We start from the raw sequence: 16,071 nt of genomic DNA on the forward strand, positions 1-16,071 counted from the left end.
TCATTAGTCTGTTTTCATTGCATTACATGTCTGAAAATAACATATGTTAATGGGTTTCATAAGAGCACAATCCTGGTAGCATGTTACTGTAAGATGTCATGGGGCCTGAAGATAAAGGCAGTTCAGGGTGAACTGAGCTGAAGAGATTTTATTGACAAGTGTTTTGCCCTGTTGAATTGATATTTCAAATACAGAGACCATGTAAGGGCTGTGAAGCAGTCGCTCATAAAAGTGCTTCAAACCAAAGGACAAGCTGAAAGCCAAAAGGCTGGGAATAACTTTGTGTATGTGTGCAGTTGTGAGTAAGAAAGAAGGCGAAAAGCTTCAGACACAATCGATAGCTGAGAATGTGAATGTGTCTGCATGCATGTGTGTACAGCAGCAGGGAGAACTGTAGAAAAATGACTAATAATTTCAGCTAAATTGAATATACCAGACTCACTTATTTTACATTTGTCTTACAGCAGAGAAGCAAATGCATGCTATCAGTGAGTAGAAATGCATTAAGTATGAGATGATTTTTTTTTTTTTTAAGTGAGCTGGGATTGCTAAATTTATTTGGGCACAGTTTGAGTTTGTCTTTGGATTCCTGTGTTGTGACATCAAACAGACACTGGTGTGAACAAGATCAGACTGGTGACCCTACAAGGATAGACTCGGTGCATTTTGGCAGCCTGGCTGGGTGGCACTTGAGATTTATTGTGACACACTTTAATATTCGTAATCTTAGTTAAATATTTCTGCCCTGACGTGACTTCAAGTTGCCTTTTCTCCCAGCATTTTTGGCATCTGCAACCTAACAACAGACATGGAAACACTGCTGCCACTGTTGCACTATGTATATATATGTAGCGTGGCATTTCAATATCCCATAGGATCATGGTCAAGTACATCTTGTTAAAACTATCCTGAGGGGGGTGATCATTTCATTGTCTACACAGAGCACACAGAAACAAGACAAAGCGCCTAGTGTGCTCTGAACATGTGGCAGTTTTTCCTGAGTGGCAACACCAGATAGCAGCTGTCACCTCTGACATCATCACTGGGGTGAACTGGCCCTTTCTTGGTGGCAGTGTGCCCCGGTTTGCTCTGGTAAACAACGTGGGCAGACTCAAGTAAAGCAGAGACTTCCTTTCTTTAAAAAAAAAAAAAAAAAAAAAATAGAGATACAGTGGATCTGCATGTTAGTTGTGTGAGTTAAATAGTTTGTGATGTGAGTATAAAACAATGTCATATGGGTTTTAATTCTTTTTTCGCATTTTCTTTGTCAAACACAAACACACACACACACACACACACCAACTAAAACACACCACCATTAAAGAAACTGGACACAGGCATTTTGAAAATCTTACAATGTATATAATTGACACAAGATTTCAGGTACAACAGCAAATGAGACATTTGTATTTTTCAACCTCTTTCTGGCATCTATCTTCACCATAAGCACAAACTCTCCATAGATTTCTGTTAACATTAAAACCAAAGTAAATAAAAGCAAGAAAATGAAAAGTACTTTTTTTTTCCTCATAAATTGGCACCTTTCAGAAATGCCTTCCATGTTCAACTCAGTGTAGAATATAAAGCTGTCTTTAAACAGTTATCAGGATAATCAGCTTTGCATTTTGCCACCTAGTGAATGAGGGAGGGATCGAGGTGCGCTAGACTAACCTTTCTCCCGCTTCCTCTCACACTTAGGGGCTTTTTGTTTACACTGTTTCACCACAGTTGAACAGGAGACATCTTGCTGGGCCGTATCTATCTGCATACACACATCCCCAATCAATAGTCGTTTCTGGAAGGTGTTGACTTGCGTATTGATCGAACATCTTGTGATGTCTTTGTGCAGACAATGCCATTTATTGGCCTCATAAAAGTGCAGGTTTTATAAAAGGGAGGGGGACTTTGGGCAACAAATTAATGAGATCAAAAGGTGAAGGAGGAGAGAAGGGGGTGTGGGGTTGGGGGGGTTGTGTGTGTGGTGGGTGGGTGGGTGGGGGAGGGGTGGGGTTGGGGGGGGGGTGTGCAAATTTCAGCCGATGACATTGTGAGGCAGTCATTGAAACTGAAGATGTGAGTCTAAAGTCGCAAGTCGTCTTTGAATTGGAATGTCACCATCACAGTTGGAGTCCTTTCTCATTCTTTACAGGGCATAATGTGCACTTTCACATTCATATTCAGATTTTTTTTTTTCTCGAGGGTCGCAAAAAGAAGACCCATGTGGTGTTCTTCCTATTTTGCTCTTTGTTTAAAAATTGTATTTTTTTCCCCCCAATGGAACATCTAATAACATTATATGTCTCTTTTCTCAAAATTGACCCCAACCCTGGACAAAGTGTCAAAGGCAGTCACAGGCAGATTTCTTAACCAGGGACTAACAGAGAGACAGACACACACACACACATACGCACACACAGAAACATAGCATTCATTAATAAAGCATGTCAAAAAAAGAAAATACTATCAAAGTAACCTGTCAGGCAACAAATATGACAACAACCTCACCCATTTTCAGAGCAGTAATTAACCAAGTATTGAACAGATGTGCTTGTCAATGTTTGACTTAACTCTTAACATCTCAGTTGGATCTACAGTATTATTAACTGTGTAGGGACATTTAGATTTTTTCATAAAATTAATTATAGTGGATTGTCCCAATGTGCAACTGAAGCAATGATGTAATTGAAAAAAAAAACGTGTCCATTAGCGTCCTCCACATTCCATTTCACTGTCACATACAATACTGACAAGCACAGACACCATCAATACGGATTGGGAATTATTACAGTAGTAGGTTGAAAATCCCATTTTTGAAAACTTAACTATATTAATCTTCCATTGCTGTGAGTTAAATAGCACTCAGCCAGACAATGTTAGTCTGATACATTTCATTTCTGTGCCATCCAAACAAGATTAATAAAGGCTCGATCGTCCATCCTTTGTTTGCTATATCAATCATAGACAAGTACACACATCCACACACATACATACATGCAACCATTGTCCCGTCATCCTGCGCACGGCGTTTCTTAAATGAGAGCTTTGACATTTCTTTGAATTAAAATGTGGTGCGTGTTTCCTCCCAGCAAGCTTCTCATCAGGAAAAGCCTTACACATGCGTTCCCACAACATTCCCAGTAAGGTTGACACATAACGAAGCACTGTGTCATTATCATATTGCCTTGCCTATCATGTAAAAAGCACGAGGAACGCTTTAAAGGTCATTATAACTGATGAGTGGGTAGAAGGGTAGAGGGAGTTGGGGGTGGGAGGAAAGAGGCACTGATACAGAGAAGTTGCAGAAAATTGGAAGGCAGATACGGATACTCTGACAGATGATGAAAGAAATAAGAGTTATAGCATACAATGATTTGCCCATTATAAAATTTTGATACCTAATTGGCTATTTTTTGTCCTGAAAAACAACAGAAAAGCAATCAAAAATATGTACACTGTTGTGTCTGCCATAGAAATAGTAGAACGGTTCAAAGACGTGCAAGGTGTGGCTTTCACTGTGATAGGGATCGTTGCTGCTATTCGACAAAAACATATGACATTGTTGGCTGCAATTATGATGCTAATCACAGGAACACTGGGCCTTTGCAGGGAACACACAAATTGATGCGTATTATATTTTTGCTCTGCACTGCGCACATAAAAGGAATACTGAAAAAAAGCTACATGACAGCAGTGTTTCTGCTTCTGTGTACTTTTCTGCTCTGCTACACATCTTCCAAAATCATGAAGTGTCAATCCTTTGCTGCGAGGGCAGTCTTAAACTGACACCTACATTCCACATACAGTGCTCTATAGTGGGAAGATACTGTCATCTGAGACCTGACCCAGCCTAACATGTGTTTTGCTTACACCAGACTCTTGAGTTGATCCTACAGGGTCTGGAGAGAGAGGGAGAAATGCCTCAGCGGGGAGGGGGGAGGGGGGAGGGGGGGGGGTGTAGGGATGAGTGGATGGATGGAGTGGCGGATGGGTCACGTTACTCCCACATTAGATGATCATGTCAGTGTGAATGTGATCACGGCTATTATTACAGCTTACATGATGAAATGGCAAAAAATGCTGACGCAGAGTGCTCTCATCCTCTCTGAGAGAGTGTGTGTGACTGTAATGATATTGTGAGGCTTAATGCATTAGGAGGTCTGGTGGGCCGTGCTGTCCAGATTATAGTCCTTTAAAAGTCATCAATACATCAATTAAGTTTGTGGTTTGTGTACTTCTTCTATAAATATTGGGGAGTGGTAAACCACTCTGGGGTCTATTGTCAGGTATTAATAAATAAATAATTCTACTGAATAACTAAGTGCTGTGTAATAAAGTGAGTGGAATAACACATACATGTATCTGAATGCCACTGCAAGCCCAATTCTCCCTCTCCCCACGGTGTCAACACCAACATACTGTTAGCGATAGTCTTATTCATGTCTTAGGTACAGATATAATCTCAAAGAACCCAAACACCAGAAACAAAACATTAGAAGATGCAAAAAGACCAGCTCTAATGGTGTAATAATATAGCAAGAAATAAAAGACGAGAGCAGAACCAAAACATTTATGAATACTCGTAATTCCATTTTGTTCTAATCCAAAACCATCCATGTCCATCCAAATGATTTTTTTTGTTGTTTCCTTATTTAGTTTTGGCAAAGTAACTAACCCCCAACTTCTCCTCCCTCCCCTTTCAGACTCTCCCTAACCCCATGTCCCAAACTCAGTCCCGGTTGGTAGATTCCCCCGTCAATTATCGCCGGAGCAGCAAAACAAGCAGTGAAAGCAGGTAAATGGTGATGAAGGGGAGGTTCTGGTTGGCTGAGGCTTTCATCACCTTCTCCTGTTCTGGAGGGTAGAGGTTGGGTCGTTCAGTGATGGGGACAACAGGGCGTTGGCTCCGGGAACAAATATCGTCAGTGCACATGCCGCTTCCTGAACCGCTGACATCGTCACCTACAAACAGAGGGTCAGGACATGAGTCTGATGGTAAAACATAGGTCAAATTTACAAATGGTGCTGTCAATATATTCAAATAATTAACATATGTATGCAATTGCCATATACTCATACATACAAAAGTACTATACATATGCATACAACTAGCAATAAAATATGAGGTTGACTATCCAAAAATGAGTGGAAATTTTACTGCCAGTTATTGCAAAAAAAAGAAAAAAGAGATATGACCTTAATTTTTCAAAATGGTACTTTGAATGTATGCCTAGAATTTTTATACCATTGTCTTAATTCGAAAAATACTGCTTTTGTTACTTGTTTATTCCCCTTAATCTAGAACTTGTGAAAAACCATTTTCTGTGAGTCATCTCAGAAGTTTCTTGTGAATGTTTAGAAACTTGTGGGTTGTGATGGTACTGGTTGTAAAGTACTCACTGGTGTCCTGGAAGTCCACGTCATTGCCGTTGAGAGCATTCTTCAGGCGGTGTGTCATGATCTTCAGCTGCATGATCTGTTGGCGTATTGTCATGTCTGGCTTGGTGATGTCAATTTCCACTTCAGGGTTGTTGATCTGGCTGGCAAGGCCGTCGCCCATCACCTCGGGAAGGTACCTGGCACACACAAACAGTTGCTCAGCAGGTGACATCTTAAACTTCTCATCATTTCATCACAGTTAATTGGTGACTATGCAACTTTTGCTGAACAAAGCCCACTGTGACATTGAATTTCCTCCACTTCTAGCTTTGGATTCAGTTGCTTTTAAGACCTGACTAAAGTGTGACCGAAATTAGGACATAACTAACATGTCTCCTGGTGAGGTCTGGTATGTTTACTTCTTGTTTTACTTTTGTGATAAACCTTTGAAATGTTTATTTGTTGTGCAAGTAGAGAAGATCTAAAGTCTGTGACTCAATATGTCTGTTACACAGCACTTACTATCTAAAGTTTGCTATCATTTGCCACCATAAGATATTGGTACTACCATACCAAATGAATTGAAGATTGAAGATTGTGTTATTTCTTCTTTCAAAACATATATAGACTCACTTTAATATGAAGATTCATTTCAACACTGAATCCATTATGAAACTTGAAATTTGATGGCTGGGATTATTCCTTCAACATTTAGTGCATAAAAAACTGTTTTGTAAAGATGTTTGTTTGAGATGTTCGATGAGCCCAGTAGTAACCAACAGTGTGCATTTAATTAAAAGCAGCATATGTTATATGCCCTACCTGGCACGGTTCATGCCGTTCCAACACTTATCCTCAGCCCCTGCACCGGTGGCCACTCTGTCACTGCAGAGAAGACTTGGAAGAGAAACCCAGTACGGCTGCATTTCCTTCAGTCTTGCGGTTACATCAGACACCTGAAGAGAGCATGTTCTTTTATACTTTGGCCCAAAAAAGTCATAGCTTGATGGTACACTCAAACAAGAGATTAAGAGAAACTCCTGTCTCGTAAATAACCAACTGCAGTGCTCAGTCATCTGCTTTAATCACCAATCCAAGCATTCATTGCCCTCTAATCACCTCATAGTCGCCTGTGTAAAGGTGAAATGAACATCAAAAGGGCTTTAATTGCCCATGATGAGCAATGGCTCCTGCATCATAAAACAGCACCATGAATGGGCCAGATGAGGCCATCAGAGAGCAACAACAGGGATTCAGATTCACTTGGGTAAATACTAACCAGTTTGTCCAGTTTGTTAGAGGATCCCATTGTGTCCTCCACCATAACCTTCCCTCTCTTCATGAAGTCGTCCACTCCTGTGCCTGTGCTGCTGGTTCCTCTCTCTCCGAGGCTGCCACATGCCTGAAACAACTGGGATGGGAGAAAGAAAGAAGAGAAGACGGAACAGAAGAGAGAAGATGTGGGAAAGAGAGACAAGTTAACCAAAAGTGTTCAACAAGGAAATGTTCAGACAAAAGCTTAAAGTACATCCATTTCTTTCAAAACATGTCAAGGTCTGAAATAGATCTACTGTAAGTGCTTTACCATTAATTATATCTTCAGCTTCAACAAGTAACTTGAACTATAAGGCTTCAGACTCACTCTATAAACTCTATTTTCCTACCATATGTAGTTCATACCCTATATCTTTATTGGTGTTAAGACTGAAATCTGATAACGCTGAAAGCAGCTCTCTGAATAGAATCCTATAAATCCATATTCATACTGCATCAGCAAAACAGTTTGTGTTTGTTAAACCAACTTATCAATATGTACACAAAGTGCATTTCAGCATATTATTGGTACTGGTTATTTGCAGGGTCCCAAGAGTCAATCACAGCATCGCTCCAGCAGAATGATTCACAGCTCAGAGGATGCTACTTGTCCTGATGGGGCTTAAATTATATAAATGGAGCTGAGGGAATACAGGAGTACTGCAGTCAATCTGTCATCCAATCTGGCCTTCTTAGGAGAGCCTCAAGCCTTTGAACCTTCACACATAACTATAAAATAATCCTGTCTTAAGCTTCCAGTCATGTCTGTCACTATAACTCGCTGGTGTTGTGTAGTTCACAGTAGATTGAATAATGGGTAGAAGAAATGTGGTGTTGACTCTGTTACAATGGAGAAGTGGCAGAATACCTTCAGGAACATTTGCATATACATAGCATACATAATATTGCAGTTTCTATATCTGTATTTGGTATATTTTATGAAGAAAGCACACAACCCAACATATGGCTTTGGTTTGATGTCAGCAGATTATGTAAATAGGTTGATAATCTGTTCTACACAGTGTCTACTATAATACTAGACTAAGGACAGCAATTGACTTCTATGGGATCAAAACAGCACTTTTCCCATGAGATGAAGATCAGAAGCTGAAGCTGTGTGTGATCACCATACTGAACCAGGTCAGAGGCAGTCCGCCAGGCTATGGTTCACCTCAAGCCAGCCAGGCTCTTTAACAGCAAACCAGCACAGAGGAAGCTTTGTCTTACCTCTCACCATCTACGCTGTTTTCCACCTTCCACCAAACAACTCAGATTTTCATTGCTGCCAGCACCTTTTAAGGATCATATAAAAGTGTTTCTCAAACACCATTAAACAGTGAAGTAAACGGTTGGCCTGTAGGTTCTGTCATGACTCACATCCTTTTATTTTAACAGCATTTATTTAGTGGTAGGATAGGTGTTTATTGTACAGATGAATGTAGGGGCAAGGGGTGTGTGTGCGGTCTGTGGGATTCAGGTTCAATCACAAAAATGATCTAAGCTTGAACTTAGTTCACTGAATATTTGATGGTTTGCACATTTGCTTTTCTTAAGACAGTAAACAGTATTTTTTTGGGATTTACCAAGTTTAAAAGGCCCCTTAAAACTTGGTTTCAAATCTTCTCAAGATTTTCTCTATAACATTAAACTAAATAATTGTTCTGACCTTGCTGTTGATGGTGTCTATATTCTCCGTCATGGTGAGCATGGCTTCTGATATGCGATTGTGGAGGGAAAGGACCACAACATCCACACCAGATGAGCCATCAAAGTGATCAACCACTTGAATCATCGTTTCTACAAAGACAGGAGGAACAGTCAGTGTGAAGAAAGTGTGAAATGTTTCATATGTATTACCTTGGTAGAATGATTCAGTTGTGTTAGCCGCACAAAGTAACATCATGTGTAGGATGAACCCAAACATATGCTTGAATTGGATGCCAGTGGGAATGTGTATGTGGGTGTGTTCCCCACCTGCCAGGTGCCTCCACTCAGTGTTGAGGTCAGCCTGGTTGGACAGACAGCCCTTCATGACGTTGCTGCAGTAGTTGGCACAAGGTCTGGCAGAGGCCATGCCACGGCAGTGGGGACAGTAAGTCATCCTCATCGTGGCCCGCATACATTCCTGGCTAAGCTGCACCTGTAGTAGGGCAAAGACAAAAATAAACATACATCACCTGGATGAAAAATGAAATGAAAATTGTTCTATCAAGCATACATGATCGAATAGTCTAAAAGATACAAATGATAGCAGCAGGTGATCAAACTGTACATTTGACCACTTTGACTGTTAAAAGCTCTGCTGCTACATGAGAATTAAATTTTTGTTATACACAACTGTTCAATTTTAATAAGAATGTAAAGATGTAAATTCCTTATACTAGACAATGACAGTCATAGAACCGTGGGAGGTCACCTCCCATGGTGACCTTTTTTTTTACTTTGCACCAGACTTTCATTCAGCACAGTTTCCTTGGAAACCACTTTGGGAGAATTTGCTTTTTGTTTCACATGCGATGAAAAGGCCCTGACATTCATACGAGTATTCTCAGTCCCTCACTCCATCCTTCCTGCCCCTTCCATTTCTCTCACTATCCCACAAGGCTGTTCCCCCAGGAAAGGGCCTTCGTGCGTGAAAAGTGAAACTGGGTTAATACCAGTAAGCTCTGTTCACAAGAGAGTACAGCTATGCATACAAAACCTCAGGAAGTGTGTGTGTGAGAGAGAAAGAGAGAGAGAGAGAGAAAGATGGAACAAACCCAGCTAGGCATACAAAGCTCCTCTAAGCTGACATCTGGGCCAGCCTGATGCTTTTCCTGGAAACTGTTCTTCCATCATCAAAGTCACAGTTAAAACCAGCTTTTAACAAATATACAGCGGAAATAGGACAACAATAGGGATCAGGTGGGAAAACAAATTATTGACACTTTCAACATTCTACAGACCTGTCAGTAGTTTAGTACAGATTCAAATTTGCTCAGCATAATTACATGCTCACAAAAATGATCATTCTCAGGCTAAAATTACATCCTTGGTACCACAAACAGTAGCCTTTACCCCTGATAAATATAATCAGTAAAAAGGAACCCTCTTTTTACAGTAGTCCTTCATCGTGAAATTCTGGTGTGCATTTTATTATATGTACTTTAAGCAGTTCATAGCTCTTTTGATGTTTTCTGAATGGATCTTTTTTTGTGATCCATACTTTCCCTCACATTCTAATGTTGAAAATATTGGTTGTTAAGTTTCAAACAACCTTCATTTGATACATTCTAGCTTGGGTTGTATTTTTCTGCCTTTAGTCTTTTTCTTTGGCAATAGTCTATTACTATTTATGGGTTTATCAACCCAGATATCCCACAAGGATTGTATGTGATCCACATAAGGCAAAAGTAATTTATTTCAACACTGTTTCAACTCAGAATGAAATCTTAAATTACATTACAAAAACACATAATAAGCCTAAATTAGTAAAAGCATCTCTGATGCATAAAATACATCAATAACATTTGGTAATTATTGCCAGTTGCAGAAGGAGGACAGCCTAAAGTGAAATAAGTGACACAGAAAAAGCAATAACCACATTCCCAGGCTTAATCTCAAGTCATATGAGACATGAGTCAGATCCTCACTCCTGCCCTCCTTTTCTACCCCCCCTCCCCTCCTTCCATCCTTACCCTACCACTCATTAGCCAGGGATGAGTCAGACGAATGCTTTTTTGGTGAGAGAGAGGAGCGAGGGAAGGGAGCGTGTGGGGATGGGCAGAGAGAATGATATGGGGGATGTTAAAAAAACTATGAGATTCACCAAAGGGGCGTTGGCAGGGGAGCAGAAAACCGAGGGTTATGTTAATGAAATACTTATCAAGGAGAGGCAGTCATTAATCTAGTTTCTGTTACATCATCTGCACAGTATTAATGCTGGGAATCCCTGGTCAGGCACAACAGACATGAAACAGTGTGTAACTTCTCTGTAGTGCTAATTGGAGGTTGATGTTGACAACTTCCTCTGTAACCTTGGATCTGTGGTGCACCAAGCGCTGTGAAGGAGAGGCTGTCACATTAAAACCATTAAAAGAACTGCTGCAACTAATGATTACTTTTATTATAGATCAATCTGTTGATCATTTTTCTTATGGGTTGAAATAATGAATAAGAAAACTATATGTTTCAGCATCAATCGACACCTTACAAACAAAAACACTGCCCTCAGTCTGGCTTCATTTGAATCATCTCTATACCGGCCTATCAAGAGATATCAAGAGAAAGTTTTAGATTTGAAATACTCTCTTCTGCAAGTTTGCATGTGTGTCTCTTTGATGTGGCTGTGTTACATTTTAAACACCCATACCCTTACTTGTCCTTGCTTCACCTTCACAGCATGCTCCCCATACCTGTCTCTGTATTGCCCGCGGCAATCGAGCCTAAGACTCTTCTGTCTCTTGCTCTCTCTCTCTCTCTCTCTCCCTAACTGTCCTGTCTCTGTAATTAGTAAGGATATATGAGCGACCTCTCCCCCTTGTGTTATAGAGTGAGCCAATCCAGACTCCTTGCCTCCAGAGTGAGCTATGTGGCGCGTGGCCTACTTCCTCCACTCCCCTTCCAGAGGGAATAAAACAGTCCAGAAAAAGTTGAGGACACAGCAACTGGTGCAGCCCAAAGCGAAGCAAGGGAGCAGTTAATACTGTACAAGAAAAGAAAGACATCAACGCATTCTACTGATAAGATCTCTCTTTTTGTCTTACAAGCACATCTTTTAATTTATTCACTTTTCCAGTAATAACGCATCTTGGTCTCTCTCTGCTCTGCTATGGTCTATTCCCAGCCTCCTTTCACAATATTCTTTCATCACCTTTCACTACAGCTCCTATTTGTCACGGCTAATCAAACTAATACAAAGCAGGGATTCATGTCATGTTTCTTCTTAGTTGGTAGCAAAAACAGACCTCCTGCGCACACACATACAAAGCGAGAATTTTGTTTTATTCTATCCTGGTTTGCACTCAAGCAGTGTAATACCTCCCTAAGCAGCATGTGGTAAACATCTTCAGTCACTGGGCCCTTTAAGTGGCAATACATAGCTATAAATAGGAGCGGTTGTCTCATTAGGTCCAATCAATCGAAGATAGAATTACAGGAGAAAGGAGGGGAAAGCTAAGATTCAAATTAGTATACCAAGCTATTCACACTTATAGGAGACAGAAGACAGCACAGGGCATAGCTCTGGAAAATATCAACATAAATGACAGAGTATAATTTACTGGACATAGACGGAGAATAAAGGATTGAAAGAGAAGTAAAACAGGGACAAGAGAGGATGCTGGAGTTTGTCACAGTCTTTGTATTATCTTCTTCACTTGCTGTCTCTCACTATCTCATTTGTTGCTGTCACAGCACAGTGCTGATTGTGTGCCGGGGAGGACAGCAACACAGACTGGCACACAAGTTATGAATATGAAATTGAACAGTTGACTGAAATCTGTACTTCTTTCAGTCAAATTGCACCAAACTGGCCTCTTGAAGAAAATTAGACATCCCGTCTTCTTGTATAGTTAAATGGACCTTGAAAATTCCCTTTTTACAGAGATTGACCAAGTTTGTCCATAATGACTATCGCAATACAGTGTGCTCTTGCCTTCCCTCTTAAGACTTCCTGTGAGTGTGTAAATAGGGCAGAAGGCAGTCCGTGACCTCATTCAGAGCGGCAGCAGTTCCAGTGCCCTGGCATTAGTGCTGAGATTTTGTAAATTTTGTAAAAGCGGCGCTTATTATTTACACATTTTCCTCTAGCCAGCTTTGTTTAATGAACACATCGCTCAATGTCCTTCAGCACAAACAAAATGGCATTAGTCAGGAAATATGTATTAAGAAGCAGCCACACTGGGGAAATATACATCACTATCGGAGGGGAATGATGGAATGATGGGGTGTGTATGAGTGTGAGAGCGCTTACAGTCTGTGTGTGTGTACCTCTACCACTTGTGTGCATGTGTACTCCGGTGTGCATTTGGGAATGAAAAGAGATACTTATCAGCTTAGCATCTTGCTAACAGAGCTCTAACGGGGTTATACGCCACGTGGCTGGTCCTGGGGTACACCCATGAGTCACAAATCATGAATAGCAATTTCAACACAGTGTGCTGCCCATGCTAATGCACTCCCATTTGCTTGAGTCTAAGCTACCTCATGTCTGTCTACATTAGACTAGTTACACGAGTCCCTTAGCTCCAGGTCAAGCAGTTTTAGTTGTCACTGTCATGCTGTGTCTTGTTTTTCCACCAATTAACTGCTATGCTAGACTAGCTTTGTTCATTGTCATTCCTGATTTTTCTCCCCTGTGGCTGTGGAAGTGCTAATTTAGCTGTGTGCGGGTACTTAATTGAGACATCCTCCAGTCCCTCTGTGTAGGTGTGAGACATTGCATCTATTTAATGTTTATGTTTATTTTATTTAAGAAGGGACAATGCACATTAATTAACATGAGCACTTGGATCTATCATGTAAACGTGTCAGATTTAGCCATATGGGCTAATTTTCATCTGCAGTCCCTGGCAAGTTGATGGCATATAGAAAACATTAAAAGAAAACATACAAGAGCACATAAGCCCATAAGCACAGACAAAATAGTAAAACAATGACATAACTCCAGATTATGACAGCATGTTTGATTGTCCAGTAAAGCACTATTTTATAGATCTGGAGACAGAGTTGTATGTGCTGCTTTATAGGAAAAGGCTGATTGCACTAAAGTACTTTCTCTATGTGGTATTTTACAATCCCCTCTGGTAGTAGCTCTGGTAGATGAGTTTTGACTTTGTTTAATGAATTCATTGAGCGGAGGGGGAGCCAGACCATGAAAATTTTTATTATACACAAGTACAATATCTACAAATTTGATGTTTTCCCAGTTTAAGATATCAAATTTAGTTAAAATTTTGCAATGATGATATGAATTTGATTTTTTAATCCAATGTTTTCAAAGCCTGCTTACAAAGTGTTTCTACTGATTGTAATGTGGTCCTACCTGTCTGTGTCCAGCTGGTTCATGTGTGAGACAATCATGGCATTGGTTTACAACTTTGAGGCCTTGTTATTTAAATTGTTCCTAATGTATCTAATATTTACCAAATTGAATTTGATTCTGTTCACACCTTTTTTAAACTTGTGTTTTGAATGTGAGTTGTGAATCTATTATTATGTCTAAATATTTAAACTCATGCACTACTGATAGTCTTCTCCCTGCACTGTAACATCTTGGTCTGGGTCTATATTTGTAGACTGAAAAAAAAACAACATACAGTTTTACTGACAGTGAGGTGTAAACATCAGTTTGTTAACCAATTAGAGATATTGACCATTGAAGCTGATAGTTCTTCTGTGGCTTGCTTCTTGTTTTTAGCATGTAGATATATGACCGTATCAAATTTTCTGAGCAAGAGAGAGGCCAATAGAGAAACGCTTGGCCAGGCTGTCTCACTCTGTCACTAACATACAGTATGTGCCACCCAGCAACACACATACAGCAAGAAACATACATCAGAATGAAAGGGAAAAGGATCATATAGTTTTTTCTTTGACATTCATCCAACTGTGTGGCCTTGCAGTCAGAAAGTAGCACCAGAGCCTATTTTGTCATGCTACTTTTTTTATTTCCTCCTGCTCTTTTCTTTTCATGCTTACACACAGCCTGACCTTGTAATATTTCATCAAGAAACGAATTGTAATATTCATCTCTGCTGCAGCATCTGTTTCCTCAGAGGACGTGTATATTTCTCATGAGGGCACTGCTCTCAACTCTCCTTGCCCAGTGTCTGACGGGAAATATTTTTCACTGGTGCATCAATACCGGCCACCTCCATTTCTGGAGCTGAAATGATTTCTCAGTCTTGCTCTGATCTTAACCTTACTCTTGTCTTATACTCTGAGGGGACCATTTCTCTTGGGAGATATTAACCCTCCCCGCAGCCAAGGGAGACATTTTTCAGCGAGGAGCTGACATTAACTGTTGTTGTAGGGGCTGATTGTCTGAGCCATGGGGCATACTTTATAGAGCCTCTCGTTTCCAGCAACATTGATCTGCCACTGCTTAATACTATGTGCACGGACTGGTAAAAACAGGCATATATTTGTGTGTTTATGTGTGTGTGTTCACATCAAGGAAGAAGAATGGTGATCACTATAGAAAAAGATGACTAGAGACCTCATAATGCAAGAATACAAATGGACCTGCATTGTGAGCACAGAATATTAGCTTTGGGGCAGATTAGACACCAGTAAAAAGGTTTGTGAGGCAGTTAGTCACTTCCATCAAAAGCAATAAAAGTAACCAGTCTGTCAGGCTCCCTTAATACTGAAGAGAAAAGGGCAATGCCATGATAAATGACAGTCAAAGGGAAGAAAATGTGGAGGAAACTGGAAAGAAAACTGGGGTGAGGGGGTGGGAAAAGAAGTTTTACCTGGGAGACCTTGCGCACCACGTCCCCACTGATCACCAGTCCCTGAGCAAACGAACGTGCAGCCACAAATGTGCGTGTGACCTTCATCTTCAGGTCACGGGGTGTGTCACCGAAGGGCCGTAGTGTTTCTATCTGCTTAGACACACACTCCAGATAGTCCTCCCCTGTAATCAACAAACATTTTATTATTTTATAATGTTGTATAGAGCAGTGGTTTTCAAACTTTTTCATGTCAAGGACCCCTAAACTGACACAAATTAGACCATGGACCCCCATTTGATAATATTTTGTCCCAGAGTCCCCCATCTGATAAGATTTTTGCCAAAATAGTCATACATTCTGTCATTGTATTACTTATGGATATTATAGTGAAATTTATATATTATATTATAGTGAAAATAAATTATTCCCACTTTTGCTGGGGACCTGGAACCCCCTAAAGGACCCCTGTGGGTATCCGAATTCTACTTTGAGAACCACTGCTATAGAGATGTTTGGCATACCTATGAAATACTGCTTGTTGGCCTGGTAGAAGAGCTTCTCCAGCAGCCTAGCCCAGAATTCATTGAGCACCTCTTCCAGGTTGAGGTTGGAGCCTCGGTAGTAGCTCCTCAAATCTGTGTACAGGTCAGAGAACAGCTGGGAATTCTGGGTGTATACGGAGCCCCAATTTTGATTGAAACTCTCCTGTAGTGTACTCCCAGAGCGGTTCAGCAACTCCTGGAAGTAATCTAAAAACAAAATATAGAAAGTTGATGGTTAAAAACAAAAGGAAAACATGCCTTTGATTCTTATATCATAGTTTATAGGGTAAGAAAGTATATACATTGTTTTTCACTGTGCCCTATTAGTTTTCTTTCTCCCCTTCCATATCCTCACTCTTATCATTCACAGCAAGTACAGTGTTTTTACTGCTCAATATGAA

At 40.4% G+C, this 16,071-nt stretch overlaps 1 protein-coding gene across 1 annotated transcript in view; it reads right to left on the reverse strand.

Moving 5' to 3' along the window:
* Nucleotides 1–1,340: 1,340 nt before the first annotated feature.
* Nucleotides 1,341–16,071, reverse strand: part of LOC137194150 (glypican-1-like) — a 77,224-nt gene continuing 62,493 nt past the window's right edge. Inside the window, exons 4-11 of the mRNA XM_067605758.1 lie at nucleotides 15,650–15,877; nucleotides 15,147–15,310; nucleotides 8,665–8,830; nucleotides 8,357–8,487; nucleotides 6,656–6,787; nucleotides 6,199–6,332; nucleotides 5,398–5,573; nucleotides 1,341–4,959 (exon numbers count right to left, since the gene is read on the reverse strand). Of these exons, the coding sequence (XP_067461859.1) occupies nucleotides 4,757–4,959; nucleotides 5,398–5,573; nucleotides 6,199–6,332; nucleotides 6,656–6,787; nucleotides 8,357–8,487; nucleotides 8,665–8,830; nucleotides 15,147–15,310; nucleotides 15,650–15,877 (1,334 nt within the window). The 3' untranslated portion in view covers nucleotides 1,341–4,756. The remainder of the gene's footprint in view (nucleotides 4,960–5,397; nucleotides 5,574–6,198; nucleotides 6,333–6,655; nucleotides 6,788–8,356; nucleotides 8,488–8,664; nucleotides 8,831–15,146; nucleotides 15,311–15,649; nucleotides 15,878–16,071) is intronic.

Source organism: Thunnus thynnus, chromosome 12, assembly GCF_963924715.1.
Source record: "Thunnus thynnus chromosome 12, fThuThy2.1, whole genome shotgun sequence".
Classification (NCBI taxonomy): domain Eukaryota; kingdom Metazoa; phylum Chordata; class Actinopteri; order Scombriformes; family Scombridae; genus Thunnus; species Thunnus thynnus.